Below are 15,083 nucleotides of genomic sequence, written 5' to 3' on the forward strand. Positions count from 1 at the left end.
CTGTATTTAGGCTCTTTTTTAAAAAATATGCCTACAAAAGGATTTTTTAAAAAAACTAATAAAGAATCAGTCCTCTCTTAAAGACTCAAAACAGGACAAAAAAGAAACGTTACTTTTCCTTTCATAAAACTGTGTTTCAGGTAAGCAGTGTGAAGTGGATATAGATGAGTGTGCCTCAGCACCTTGCCTCAACAATGGAACCTGTGTTGATCACATCAACTATTACAACTGTCATTGCCAACGTGGTTTTACTGGCATAAAATGTGAAACAAATACTGATGAATGTTCCTCAACACCTTGTCTTCATGGAAGGTGATTCTTGGTATTATTATTTTTTTACTTTTATTACCCTGTTGTTTTTTTTAAAAAAAGGGCTAGCAATGTTTAAAATTTAATGTCCGGAAAGGTTGTTGCAGATATTTCAAATTATATTATTCCATAAAATCAAAGCATAGGCACAGCTAATGGATAACAGGTGTTGCCAGTTTAAGCTAGTGCAATATGGTGGTACATTATCTCATTTCTTCTTTCATTTGAATGTAATGACATACAGTAATTTTCAATAACTGATTGAAATTAGATGTTAATATACTTAACGTTGGCTTCCCATACTCTTTGCATTCTGGCAGATTGAAACATGTTTTGGTTTGTTTGTTTGTTTATTTGTTTTGGGAAGTAGAGGCCAATATATATGGTGTGAAAATACTACAGGAAGGGTTTTCAACATAAACTTGTTGAAATCAGAAATCAGAAACATATCAGAATTAATCTCAGGTGTTATAGGCATAGCAAAATAATATGCTTGGTATTTCGTCTCAAAGACAAAAATTACTTTGGGTCGTATATAAAACAGTACTTTCTTTTTCAGATGCATTGATCTCATAGATGGATATCGATGCAGCTGTGTTCCTGGGTGGACCAGCTCAAGATGTGAACTTAATGTTAATGTAAGTATTCTCTTTAAGACAAAGGACTGTCAAACATATGAGATTTAGTCAAACCCATACATTTTGGGATAAAGGTGATATATTCTGGAACTCAAACTGTATGGCATTTAAAGGTATAATTTGGAGTTGTTTTCTTTCCAAAATAAGCATAAGGAAACTTTGCATGAACTACAAGACTACTACTTCTTATCCAACACTGTGGTCCAGAACTCACTAGTTTGCACCTTTGAGTAGAATAATAAATATAAAGTTTGCTGCTCTTGAACTACAAGAAAGTTCATAGGAGCTGGCAGTCTCTAAAATTTCCATGTTCCAGAACAGTCTGGTCAAATTCAGCAATCTCTATTCTCCTGAAGCCCCCTCCACCTCTTCTGACATTGTTCCAGAAGATCCCTGAAATCTATGAAGAACTAGAAGTGCCTTTGGGCTAGAAAGATTCATCTTTCTCATCATTCCATTTGTAGAAATCTCCACTGGACTTGAAGATCCAGTGGTCTTTTTTTCGGGTGACAAATTCTTTTTATGGAAGGATGGAGCACAGCATACTATAATCTAGTGGACAATGAGAAAAATGCTCTAGACATTGTTGAATAAAGTGGCTCAGAGTTGGACAGATTGGATTATTCAGATCAAGGTGATGAAGGTCTGGTTTGGCTCAGTTCACTGAGAGTGCTTGATTCTGTCTGTCATGAGAAAATGGGCAGAATCTTTGGCATTGTTTCTCTGACCACCTGTTTGTTAGATCCATATCCCTTCTGGCTAGGAAAGACCACCTGGGACATAATATGTGGAATCAGAAGTGCTGCTTTTTTTATTGCAGTGCCTGCTCTCTGGAGAGCATCCTTCTTGAGATAGGAATGGCTTTGACCTGTTAGCCTTCCATAAATTTTTAAAAACCTGGATATTCCCCAGGCCTATGGACTGGGAGATTGAGCAGTTTCTCCTGGTTAAATGGATATTACTTTCTTTTTTATAAATTGAATTGGTTGATCATTTATTAGCTGTATTGTTGATTTATTTTTGTTGGTTTTAATATAACCGATCTGTTCTGACCTAGGCTACTTTAAAAAGCAGGAAGCAGAGTCTTGGTCCTGGCAAAACCTCTTTTATTTACATGACTGTGAATTACTTTCATTCACAGTCATCAAGGCTTGTCCAAACAGTTTTTCAAAGGAATATTTATCAACACACCTTATCTCGCTTGGCAAGCTGCCATGTAACTTGTTTCCAAATGCAGGGTGCAGGGTGTTGTATACTAAATAGGAGTGGAGCATAGGCTCCACTCAGGTCCGCCAAACCGGCGGGAAAATACTTAAAGTTCATTGGCCAAGCCACCTGACAGCTCCCTATAAAAGGGCAAGCTGTCAGACGAGCTGGCTGCTGCGTTACTGATCTTCTAATAAAGAGCTGCTGTTACTGTGAGAGCTGTGTCCTGTCTCTTCTATCGCCTGATCCAACACAGTGTAAGACAATACTTGGCACAGAGCCTCTTAGAGTCACAAACAGAACTTTCCACTCTTGAAATGACTGAACGAATGAATTGTTTCTTGCAAAAGCCCCCTCCCCGTTCTCTCCTCTTTTGTTTCCTATGGGAGGGGCCAGTCATCTCCAAGGTGTGGCTTTACTCCCAAATTGACCCTGCTTTCTGAGTTGTTCTTGTCTTCTGGCAGCTCTGCGCATGGGCACACTGGGAATGGGCTCCAGCTGTTCCTCTGCCTCACTGCTGTCTAGCACCCTCTCTGCCTCCGACGCAGAGCCCTCATCCGAGCTTTCCCCAGCCCCCAGGACTGGCCCATGTTCCTCCCCAACCTCCTCACTGTCCAACTCTGCTGGCCACCGGCAGGCCACAACACCATTCAGAGTCATTGCCATTGGTTGAAAATGCAGTGGCATGAGCCGTTATGGGCAGGTCTTGTTATATTCATATAACATCTCTGTTCTGCAAATTGTACTGGTTACCGCTAAGCTTCTGGGTGCAACTCGAATGGCAGTTATTATTTATAAAATTCTACATGGCATAGGGCCTACTTACCTGAGGGACCACTTCTCATGATTTCTGTCCATTCTGTACAAGCAAGACAGAACAGTCATGTTCTGGGTTCCATTGACTAAACAGTGTAACTGAACAGGACCTGACCAGTATCCACCTGAGAAATTCAAAATGATGCTTCCCAAGAAACTGTTGGACAATTTTTCTTCCCTTTGAAAGAGTCCCTGGGACCACACCATGGTTTATTTTCAGTTTTTTTCCTGGATTTATATTTTGACTCAGTACAATCCCATTCAGATAATAGATGGGTTCATACATTGAATTAAGCCATTATGTGGGGTTCTGGATTTTGACATTACGGAGTGAAAACCCAGCTAAAGTGACTAGGTAAAATCATATTTCTACATTAAAAATGGTTCTTAATCTTGCTAACTGCTCTATGTTCTTTTTCCATTTTGTTCTTTCTAGTGTATTGTTTATGGGTGTGCGTGCTTTAAATTTTCATTGTAATTAGTTTATTCTTTGCTGCCAACCGTTCTGGGATTATATCTTCAGAGAGGAATAAAAATGCATAATACATAATAAATATATACACTGGTCCTGTGGGTCTAATCCTTCACATCTATGTTTGGTTAGGGAGGAGCCAGAAATGCTAAAGGACTTCACTTTTCCCCATTCACCCCTGGAATGAGAGTCTTCTACCCAAACTCTCAGCTTTGCTTTTCTTCAGAAATGTGTCCCATTGTAATTACTTCAGTTAACGTTTGTGATTTTTCTTCGGGGAATCTGACTTATTGGATTTCCCTTTCTCATTTGTTCCAAAAGAGGCATTACATTTTCTGCAGAGCTTGTAACTTAATCCATTAAGGAACAGATGCTGATTCCTTCTGTTCTATTAGCACAACTATCTTAATGTGTATATTTCCTCAGAAACTAAATATAGGAAAGGTGGGAAAAGATGCCTTTTCAAAAGCAAAAAGTTTTTACACATTCGTATGTATGTATGTATGTATGTATGTATGTATGTATGTAAATAATTAGTGTTTTTCAAACTTGGTAATTTAAAGTGTATGGACTTTAATTTCTAGAATTCCCCAGTCAGCATGCTGTCTGGGGAATTCTGAGGGTTGAAGTCCACACATCTTAAAGTTGTCAAGTTTGGGAGGAAAAAAAACAGATATTCAAAATGATTGGCATCTCACAAGCCAGTAGTCTGCTTGGATTATTTTAAATTCTATCCAGCCAAACCATTTCTATATGTTTTCAAGAGACTTAAACCAGTGGTGGGTTGCCCCTGGTTCGCACCGGTTCTATAGAACCAGTAGTAAAACCAGCGGGAGGCTCTGCCCACCGACCCCGACGTCATCAGAACACTTCTGCGCATGCGCAGAAGAGTGTGTGTGGGCACATGCAAAGCGAGCACATGCATGCGGCCCCGTTGCGAACCAGTAGTAAAGGTAAGTAGAACCCACCCCTGACTTAAACACAGCTCATTCTTTTCTATTTTCATATCTATTACACTGATAGTTCTGGAACTGGAAAAATTTGAGACAGGGCCTGTGAGACATATTGAATCTGAAGGCCAAAGGTTCTCCATCTTATTTTATAATAAAAACAGTGACAACAGTACTGTATATAGAAATGGAAAACCTGTCCCACTCTCACCTCAATCCTCCAGGGTGTCTTGTTGGACTGGAATTCTCTAGTACAACATTGGAGAGTATCAAGGATTTTAAGACCAGCAAGGAAAGAGAAAAATTTAGTGCCAAAAAGGAGTCTGCATGCTTCTAATGTTATTCTTCCTCTAAAATTCAGGAGTTTCACCAATGTCATCAAGTGAAGTAAATTATCTTTAAGACCTCTCAGTGTTAGTGAAAGTATATTACCTGTCTGCTTTCTAGGATTTAAGCATCTCTCATTTGAAAATAACCCACCTACTATAACTAATATTTAGTTATTTAGCAATAATTGTCATTTTCTAGTAATTTAGGAAGTCAGTGGGACGTGTCAAGAGGTATTTTGAAATCTGAAATAAGGCTTTTTTTTACAAATATAACCCTCCTTCATTTGAAATTAACTATCAAAACAGTTTGTATTTTGCTTCTATATTGTGTGTGTGTCTTTATGCCTAGCTTTATTTATCATTCTAAAACTTCCCAATGATTGAAATGTTTTTTTTCCAGTGAATGATTAACTCAGAGTGATTTGCTCCCTACAAATTTCACATATAGAATACACAAGGAAGAAAACTATAAGAATAGTTTGAAGTGCTAACAAGCTAGAAGAAAATGAGTAGGAAAAAAGAAATAAAGTATTTTTTTAAGTTCATAAAAATAGAATGACACTAATTGGAAACTGCTGTTTCAAAAGAAAGACTGATTTTTTAAAAACAAAATTGACTTAGTAGGCTTCATCAAGTATTTTAATTAATTTAGTGCAGACTATAGGGTTGAGGTTTATTTTTAATAGTATGCAAAGTATCCCAGCCTTCTCATGGGATGTATAATTCAATTACTTTATATAATGTTTTGTAATAAATCACCCTACATTTCCCAGCTGGAATTCTGAGTAAGAAAGCACATTGTTTTCATATAGTCCCTTTTGGATTCATTTGCATTTCAGTAAAAATAACTGCATACATTTAAGTAAAAATAACTCCTGTGTCACAAGGAAATCTGTTTATTAGTGCACTGATTTACTTTAAAATATTCACTGGGTTTTTTCTGAATGTGGAAGCAATGTGTCTATACTAATTTGCAAAAATTATTTCACCTAAAGTACTTAGATTTATTATTTAAGAAGCTTGGCAGACAGACCCTAACCTGTTGCAAAAGAATGGGGCAAATCACAACCTTATTCAGCTTGTGATTCAGTCTTGTATAATTTTGTGTTCCAGGGAGCCCTACGATCATGATGAGGTATCATTAAGTATTTTAAAGTTTTTGGTGAAAAAAACATGTTATTACTATCATTTCTGTTGAGCTCAATGTTGAAATGTCTCAAAAGAGAGAAGGGGGGAAAATGCTAACAGGTACTGTTACTCAAAGCTTACAGTAGGTGGGGAAGAAAAGGTATCTAGAACCAGAGGACAAGATTCATTTCTTTTAAAAGCATATTATGATGCCTTCTTTTTGTATGCATCTTTCAAAGACAAATCTAGTTTTCTGTACATTTTAACCAGATAAAAGGCCTTGAAACTAACAGATTATGCTTAATTCTCCCACCTGTTTCACAACTGGACTCTGTTTTGACAGATATTTCAAATTCTATTTGATTTTTGACCCTACATGCCTACAAATGTTAAGCCCATGACATGATCTGCCAAAATTGCGCGAAAAGAGCATTTTGTTAAATATACTGTAAGTAATTCATCTCCCATAATGTTACCATACAGTATTTATAGGTAATTCTCATTTAATGATCAAATGTTTTACAAAGTTAGAATGGCCATGGAATGTTTTATGGCCAATAAAACACTCCCAGCCATCATAAATGGTTTCATTGAACCCCATGGTCATATGTTGGATGGATCAACTTTATGACCCATTATGGCATTCTGCAGTCATGTGATTTGTGTTTTTTTTTACCACTTTCCAGTATTTGTAGCAATAAACATCCATTCAAATGAATGGGTTTGGTTAACAACTGCTGCAAAAATTACCAGAAAATTACTTCCAGTCATGTGGGTGCTTCACCTTACAACCACAATGACTTGCAACAGTAATTTTGGGCTCAATTATGGTCATTAGATGAGAACTAACAGTAAATGTAATGTAGTTATATCCTCAAACAAAAGAAATCCAAATCTGAATCCAACTCCCATTTTATTCCTAATTAATATAAGATTAATGGCGGTATAAATAACTGCCACCAACTGAGCCCTGTTTCATTTCTTAAAGTACAGAACTTTACAAAGTACTTCACATTTCCATATAAAACCTTAAATAGGTCCAAAATGTACTGTATCCAATATTTAAAATTTTGGATAATATTTTCATTTTTGATAATTACTTTTTTATATATATAAAGATTATTTTTAGATATTTGTAGTTTCATACAATTTATATATGGCACCCAAAAATCACTTATTATGAGATGGGCAGCTATGATTAATAAATCAATAAATAAAGTTGGTTATAGATCAGGGGTAGGCAATTAATTTTCCCAAGGGGCCACGTGAGAAACTGAGAGTTTGTGGGGGGCCAACACCACCACCTCCAGCCCCTGACACCACCATCTCACCACTGCTACTACCACCCTACCCTCCACCCCCAATGCTACCAATCTCTGCCACCTACCACTGATATCTCACCTCCTAATGCCAACAGGGACCATCTGCGGGCCATAAAATGCCTAAGTTTGGTATAGATATACGAAAGTGAAGAAAGTGTAAGTGGGTGAAGCTTAATACACAGGAAATAGATGCTGTATTGTTAAAGAAATCTTATCTAGAACAGAGCATTATTCAATGTTGAGGAAAATTTCACTGTGCCTGAATATGCCCAAATGCCGTAATGGAGAGAAATACTTTTCATCATTTTCTAAAAACAAAACTTTCCACTGGTGTTGTGAATGCATTCTTAATGGTGGTTTGCAAACTGCACACTAGAAGCAACAATGTAAGCAGTATAAACAAAAGCTTTATAGATTTTTTTTTTTTTTGCCAATTGCAGATGTCATCCACACAATGCACCAAAGTCTTCACTGTTCTTAACTCTGTGTTGCATTCTACAACACCACTCCTTTAAAAAAAAAATGCGTATATAGGTAAAATTGCACAAAGGAAAAAAAAAACCTATTGAAAGGAAAGTAGTCTGCCTGAATGCACAGAAGTCCTGAAAATTGCTTGTAAAATGTACATATTAAGGAAAATAGGCATAATAAAAGAGAAATGGGCATTAGTGTGAATTTTCACAGATTTTTAAATTATCTGCAAAACTAAATATATTAGACTTTTGATCCCAAATATTTGTTTCTGTTCTAAAGTGGTTACAAATAGTGAAGTAGAGAGTAGATACTCCTGATCTGCATCTTAACTAATTGGAAAATCTGTGGAGAGTGTTCCATTTACTGTAGTCCTTGCTGTGCCACAGATACTGTGTGTATATATATATATATACACATATATAGTCGTGCCTTTGCGGCCTCTGACCCGGTCCCGATCCCTCACGGCTCCTTGGTTTACTGAGGAGCTGAGGGAGATGAAGCGCCGGAAAAGATGCCTGGAGAGTGGTTGGAGGGCCAGTCGCACCGAATCTGACCGAACACTGGTAAGGTCGCATATTAAGACCTACCTAGTGGCGATAAAAGCGGCAAAGTCCAATTACTTTTCCGCTCTTATTGCATCATCAGAGAATCGTCCGGCAGCCCTGTTCAGAGTGACCCGCTCCCTGCTTCAACCAGGAGTGTGGGAGGACCCTCTGGAGGACAGGGCTGAGGATTTCGGATGGTATCTGTATGACAAAATCGCTGATATCCGGCAGGATTTGGACTCTGACTGGGTAGATCCGGGCAGGATGACGAGGAATAGTCTTGAGAATGTTATCTGGGAAGAGTTTGACTCTGTGACTCCGGATGACGTGGACAGGATTTTGGGGAGACTTAATGCGACCACATGTTTACTGGACCCGTGTCCCTCCTGGTTAGTACTGGCTTCCCAGGAGGTCTCACGAGGCTGGCTCCAGGGAATTATCAATGCTTCGTTGAGTGAGGGTCACTTTCCTGCTACCTTGAAAGAGGCGGTGGTGAGGCCTCTCCTCAAGAAGCCCTCCCTGGATCCGGCAGTATTGGCTAACTATCATCCTGTCTCCAACCTTCGCTTTGTGGCGAAGGTTGTTGAGAGTGTGGTCGCACGACAGTTCCCACAATTCCTGGAGGAAACGTCCTATCTAGACCCGTTCCAGTCGGGTTTCAGGCCTGGGCACAGCACGGAAACAGCATTGGTCATGTTGGTTGATGATCTCTGGAGGGCTCGGAACAGGGGTTGCTCCTCTGTTCTGGTCCTATTAGACCTCTCAGCAGCTTTTGATACCATCGACCATGGTATCATTCTGCACCGGTTGGAAGAGTTGGGGATGGGGGGCACCGTGTTACGGTGGTTCTCCTCCTTTCTCTCCGACCGGTCGCAGTTCGTGTTGGCAGGGGGGCAGAGGCCTCTCATCTGTGGAGTGCCACAAGGGTCGGTCCTCTCGCCCCTTCTGTTCAACATTTATGTGAAGCCGCTGGGCGAGATCACCCGTGGCTTTGGGGTGAGATACCACCAGTACGCTGATGACACCCAGCTGTACATCTCCACCCCAGGCCACCCCAGCGATGCCCTTGGAGTGATGGCCAAGTGCCTGGAGGCTGTACGGATCTGGATGGGGAGGAACAAGCTCAAGCTCAACCCTTCCAAGACTGAGTGGCTGTGGTTCCCGGCATCCCGATATAGTCAGCTGACTCCATCGCTGACTATTGGGGGCGAGTCTTTGGCCCCCGTTGAGAGGGCGCACAATCTGGGAGTCCTCCTGGATATGCAGCTGTCTTTGGAGGAACATCTGATGGCTGTTGCCAGGGGGACCTTTTGTCAGGTTCGCCTGATTCGCCAGTTGCGCCCCTTTCTTGATCGGGATTCCGTGTGCACAGTCACTCATGCCCTCGTCACCTCTCGCCTGGACTACTGCAACGCTCTCTACATGGGGCTCCCCTTGAGGAGCACCTGGAGGCTCCAACTGGTCCAGAATGCGGTCGCGTGGGTAATTACAGGAGCTGCATGGCACTCCCGCATAACACCGCTCCTGTGCGAGCTGCACTGGCTCCCAGTGGTCTTCTGGGTGCGCTTCAAGGTGTTGGTTACCACCTTTAAAGCGCTCCATGGCATAGGACCTAGTTATCTCCAAGACTGCCTTCTGCCACCGATGACCTCCCATCGACCCGTGTGCTCCCACAGAGAGGGCCTCCTCGGGGTGCCATCAGCCAAGCAATGCAGGCTGGTGACCCCCAGGGGGAGGGCCTTCTCTGTGGGGGCACCTACCCTCTGGAATCAGCTGCCCCCAGAGATAAGGAGAATCCAAGACCTCAGTGCCTTCCGCCGTTCCCTTAAAACTTTCCTTTTCCAACAAGCCGGGCTGGCCTAACAATGCCTTTTAAATGATTTTAAATTTGTATGTTTCTTAAATTTTTGGCCAAATTGAGATATTTCCTTTTAATTTGTTCTTAATGTTTATATTATGTGTTTTTATCTGGCTGTACCCACCCCTGATGTTGTGTTTTATCTTCCTTTTGGGAATGTAACTTGTTTGATCTGTATGTATTATTTCAGAAACACAATTCCATAGACATTCAGCTAATATTGTAGTGAATATCTTACAATCAACATTCAGCAGAGAAATTGTTCTGTATGATTGAAGTTTCTCTGGACCATTTCCTCCTTTGTAAATCAAAGTTATGCACGCTTCTTGAAATTGTTTGTGTCTCTTTAATTGAATTCATTGTCCAACAGTTATTCCTATAATTTTTTAACAATAGTAGGGTGCCAGCCAATACGATGGGAAAAAAATACAAGGAATACAAGATAAAATGCTATGTAATTGATGTAATATTAACTATTATGCAACCAAAGAGCACAATAAGACAATTGATGAAAACAATAAAAAATGAATAATTGTATAGTAAAGTGAATGCAGAACTTCAAAGAAGAAATCACAGTACAACAATAGGGAGAGTAATGGAAAAAAATCAATAATGTTTACTCCAATCTGCAATTTAAGGGAAAATTAGTATAAAATGCTTTACGGCTGTTTTGTAACGCTATAAACAATTACCAAGATAGACAAAACATATAATAATAAATATTGCAAATACCACAACAGAGAAGGAACTTTTTTTTCACATTAGGGGATTATAAAACTCGAATCTACCAGGAAGAATAATGAATATATTCAAAAAATTCTAAAAATGTGAGTTAATAACACAAATATTTCTATGTGGGAAAATAAAAACCCTGCCAATGATGCAATGAATAGACCAAAACTGGAGAGTATGCAGTGATAGCAAAATTGGCTGTATACTATATATCCATGACAGGAGTCTAACCAAATTAAGTAGGAATGACTTCTTTATATACTATATATCACACAGCATGTGAAACTTACATCTTTGGAATATAGTTTATGGGAAAATAATCATGAGACCAATTTAAAAACAGACAAAAAAATTTTATTTTTATTTTATTTAGATTTATATGCCGCCCTTCTCCGGAGACTCAGGGCGGCTTACAATGCTCTAAGCAATAGCCTTCATTCTTTTGTATATTTATACAAAGTCAGCTTATTGCCCCCACAACTGGGTCCTCAATTTACCTACCTTAGAAAGGATGGAAGGCTGAGTCAACCTTGAGCCTTGGCGAGATTCGAACCTGCAGTAATTGCAGGCAGCTGGTCTTAATAACCAGCTTAATAACAGGGTGCCTTAGACCACTGTACTACCAAGGCTCTTGGTAAATGACTTACAGATATTAGCAATAACTCTTGGTGTTCAGAATAAAAGTGCAAATATTTAAGTTAGTGGGTGGGAAACAAAGGCAAAGGAAAAACATTACTTAAAAATCTTTCTACAGATGTGTTTTTTTTTCCTTGCTTTATATTTATAACTTTCTACAATCTTCGAAAAGCTTAAATAAATAGGTAAAGGTAAAGGTTCCCCTCACACATATGTGCTAGTCGTTCCCGACTCTAGGGGGCCGTGCTCATCTCTGTTTCAAAGCCAAAGAGCCAGTGTTGTCCGAAGACGTCTTCATGGTCATGTGGCTGGCATGACTAAACACCAGAGGCACACAGAATACTGTTACCTTCCCACCAAAGGTGGTCCCTATTTTTCTACTTGCATTTTTCATGCGTTTTCGAAATGCTAGGTTGGCAGAAGCTGGGAGAAGTAACGGGAGCTCACCCTGTTATGCGGCACTAGGGATTCGAACTGCTGAACTGCCAACCTTTCGATCGACAAGCTCAGCATCTTAGCCACTGAGCCACCACATCCCTCTAAATAAATAAAACTATATAAATCAGGCTTGGCAAATTTGTTCATCCTGTCATCAATGTGAAGGTTACTTCCCCTTCTTTCATCGTTAGAAATGGAAGTGGGTTAGATTTCTAGGCATTAATCTTCCATTCTTGTCACGTATTACTATAAAAATCTATAGCCAACTTATACTCAAGCCTACACTTATTGACATGAGAACAGTGGCTTAATTCAAAGACATAAATACAAAACGATTTCCTGATGAAGAGTAGAATTCTTGGTGCCAGATAGAATAGAGATCTGTTCCCACAAAGCTGTATAATGCTTCAAAGCTCTGAGATCAATTTATTATCATTTATCTCATCAGGAATGTGAATCATCCCCTTGCCTTAATGGTGGCTCTTGTCAAGATTTGGTCAATGCATTTGAGTGCATTTGCTTGAGTGGATACAGAGGTGAATTTTGTGAGGTGGATATTGACATTTGCACTGAACTGCTGCTGAACTCATCCCTCTGCTTCAATGGAGGGAAATGCATTGATGGCCCTGGAAGAACTTTTTACTGCAGGTCAGTTGTCTGCTTATCTATAACCAGAACAATCCATATAGATTGAGTTGTTTGTTGCATAGTCTTTTGCAAAACAAATTGAAATTTATGGGTTTTTTTTATAAAGGCTATGGAAAACAGCAAAGGGCTAATTATTTTCTGGAGCTTCTTGAGTGGTACTCCTTGTGCTTAAACAATTCCTTCATTGCTGAGATAACTCTAAACTCTAAAGGGACTGATCTATCTAGAACGATTATGAGTCATTCCTATATAATGATTAAGGCTCTTGGCATCCAGTGATTTAGTGGCAAGAATTTATATAATTAGCTCCCATCAGAGAGCTGAATGTATTTGTGTGGTTGCTAAGAGATGACAGTTACTTGATGCTGCATAATCAATCCATCAAAACCAGGAATTATATAATTTAAGTGGTTGAAATCCAACTCCTGTCATTCTGGTCAATGGTTAGTGACTAAACAGTGTTATCTGAATGACCCATAATCAGATAAACTATTTTCCTTGAATGTTAGCAATAGCAAGCAATAGCACTTAGACTTATATAACACTTCACAGTGCTTTACAACCCTCTCTAAGCAGTTTATAGAGTCAGCATATTGCCCCCAACAAATCTGGGTCCTCATTTTACTGACCACAGAAGGACAGAAGGCTGAGTCAACCTTGAGCCTGGTGAGATTCAAACTGCCAAATTGCAGGCAGCCGGCAGTCAGCAGAAGTAGCCTGCAGTACTGCACTCTAACCACTGCACTGCCACGGCTCATGTTGCTCTAAGAAAGTTGACAATCTATGTTTCTATCTTGCCTTTCCACCAATGAATAGTACTCTAGATCAGGGATCACCAACTTTTTGGACCTCAGGGACCACTAAATTCATAATTTTAAATCCCACGGACCACTAATATGATCTGCCTAATGACCAGCTGGGTGGTCATGGCTAGATGGGCATGTGACTGGGTGGGCATGGCCAACTCGATGTCACTCACGTCAAGGGGTGCCTCACCAGCCTCTACTTGCCCCTCCCCTCCGAGACACTCCTTGCCTGCCCGCCCAGGCTCCTTAGGACCCCACAGGAAGCAGTTGTTGGAGCTAAGCAGCCACCATGAGAAAGAGTTGGCAAAACAGCTCAGTTCAAATTGGATCTGACTGAGAAGGAGGCTCAGCAGAAGCACCTCACTGAGGACTATGAGCATAGGCTTTCCAAGCAGAGGGAAGAGCTGAGGGAGTACAAGGGCAGGTACTGGCGCCTGGAGGCTCAGTGGGCTGAGATGGTCAGCAAGTTCCAGGCCATGATGTAGTCCCACTGGAACAAGGTCCTCCGGCTCTTTGCTACCAGCGGCGTTTCCCTCCAGACTTTGCCCAAAGCCCTGCACCAGGAGGCTAAAACAGACCCCAAGTCAGAATTTCTGCCTCCTCCAACCCACACAAAAAGACCCTGAAGGGGGAGACTCTCTGCAGCAACACAAACGTTCATTGCATGTATCTGGCCCAGGAGCGTAGTTTGAAGATCCCTGATTTAGTGCAATATAAAAATGCAAATAATTTTTCTGTGGACCACCAAAATTTTCTCACAGACCACCAGTGGTCCATGGACCACCAGTTGGTGACTGCTGCTCTAGATGACTAACAAAATTGCAGACATGACTATGTCTTTAATTACCGGTACATCTGAAGTAGGAATTCATATATAAAAAGTTTAGCTTTTTTTTTCCCTTACAGAAAAAAAAATTGCATGCCAATTAAACTCATCCTAATTTCAGCTGACCAGAATTCTCCAGATGTTTGCATGGGAGCAAGAAACCCAAGACTGCCTGCAGCTTCCGAATATAATGCTAAACAGAGTTTCTATATGAGTTGATTTATTAAAAAAGCAAATACTTTTAGAGCTTGAGAAACTTTTGTGACATGGTATCATCCTAGCTCAGTTTTACATAAGAAACCATTGTCCTGATATTATTCTCACAGGAAACTTGTGTTAGGTGATAACTATTCTCTCCAGCATGGTAATTGGCATGTAATTGCCATGCTTTCCTCCTATTCAGACAAAACACAGGTGACAAGATGAAAAAAATGACAAGGACAGGAAGTCCTTGTCCGTGTGTGTATTTTATGTAGAAATCAGGATGCATTCAAATCGCTGAAAGCCTTATAATAGGAGAGGCATCATCTATGGTGCCTCTGAGAAGGTAGGTGCGGGTTGTAAAAATTTGACAGTTTTAATTAAACAAGAGTCACAATGCAGTTCATAAAATCAGATCCATAGAATTCATTTTATTTACTCTCGGAGGAGGATGTTCAGGATTACTGCCTAAATGGGCAGAAACAACAGCGGCAGATTGGAAAGCAACTCCTCACTTGCAAAGCTTTGACGTGATGGAGATAATGGGGTTGATGTGTGTGAGTTTGTGTGTACAGGTTTGGATTGGGTTGAAATGAAAATATTTATTTTCACAAAGCTTTCAACATTCTCTAGGCTGTTCTAGGAGGTATTTGTCACATTCTCATTGCATAAAGATAATATTGTGAATTTTACTTTGACTTACCCGCATCTCGAAAAAACTAGATAAAACACCCCATAATCCTCTGCTG

General features: G+C 40.0%; 1 protein-coding gene across 1 annotated transcript in view; it reads left to right on the forward strand.

Annotated features, from left to right (window-relative positions):
* EYS (eyes shut homolog) overlaps window positions 1-15,083 on the forward strand; it is an 871,663-nt gene that overhangs the window by 441,096 nt on the left and 415,484 nt on the right. The window contains exons 27-29 of the mRNA XM_070932259.1: window positions 141-312; window positions 869-947; window positions 12,302-12,501. Coding sequence (XP_070788360.1) covers window positions 141-312; window positions 869-947; window positions 12,302-12,501 — 451 coding nt within the window. The remainder of the gene's footprint in view (window positions 1-140; window positions 313-868; window positions 948-12,301; window positions 12,502-15,083) is intronic.

The sequence above is a fragment of the Pituophis catenifer genome, unplaced genomic scaffold (assembly GCF_029215685.1).
Source record: "Pituophis catenifer annectens isolate HBS135680 unplaced genomic scaffold, rPitCat1.0.hap2 SCAF_1, whole genome shotgun sequence".
NCBI classification, from domain to species: domain Eukaryota; kingdom Metazoa; phylum Chordata; class Lepidosauria; order Squamata; family Colubridae; genus Pituophis; species Pituophis catenifer.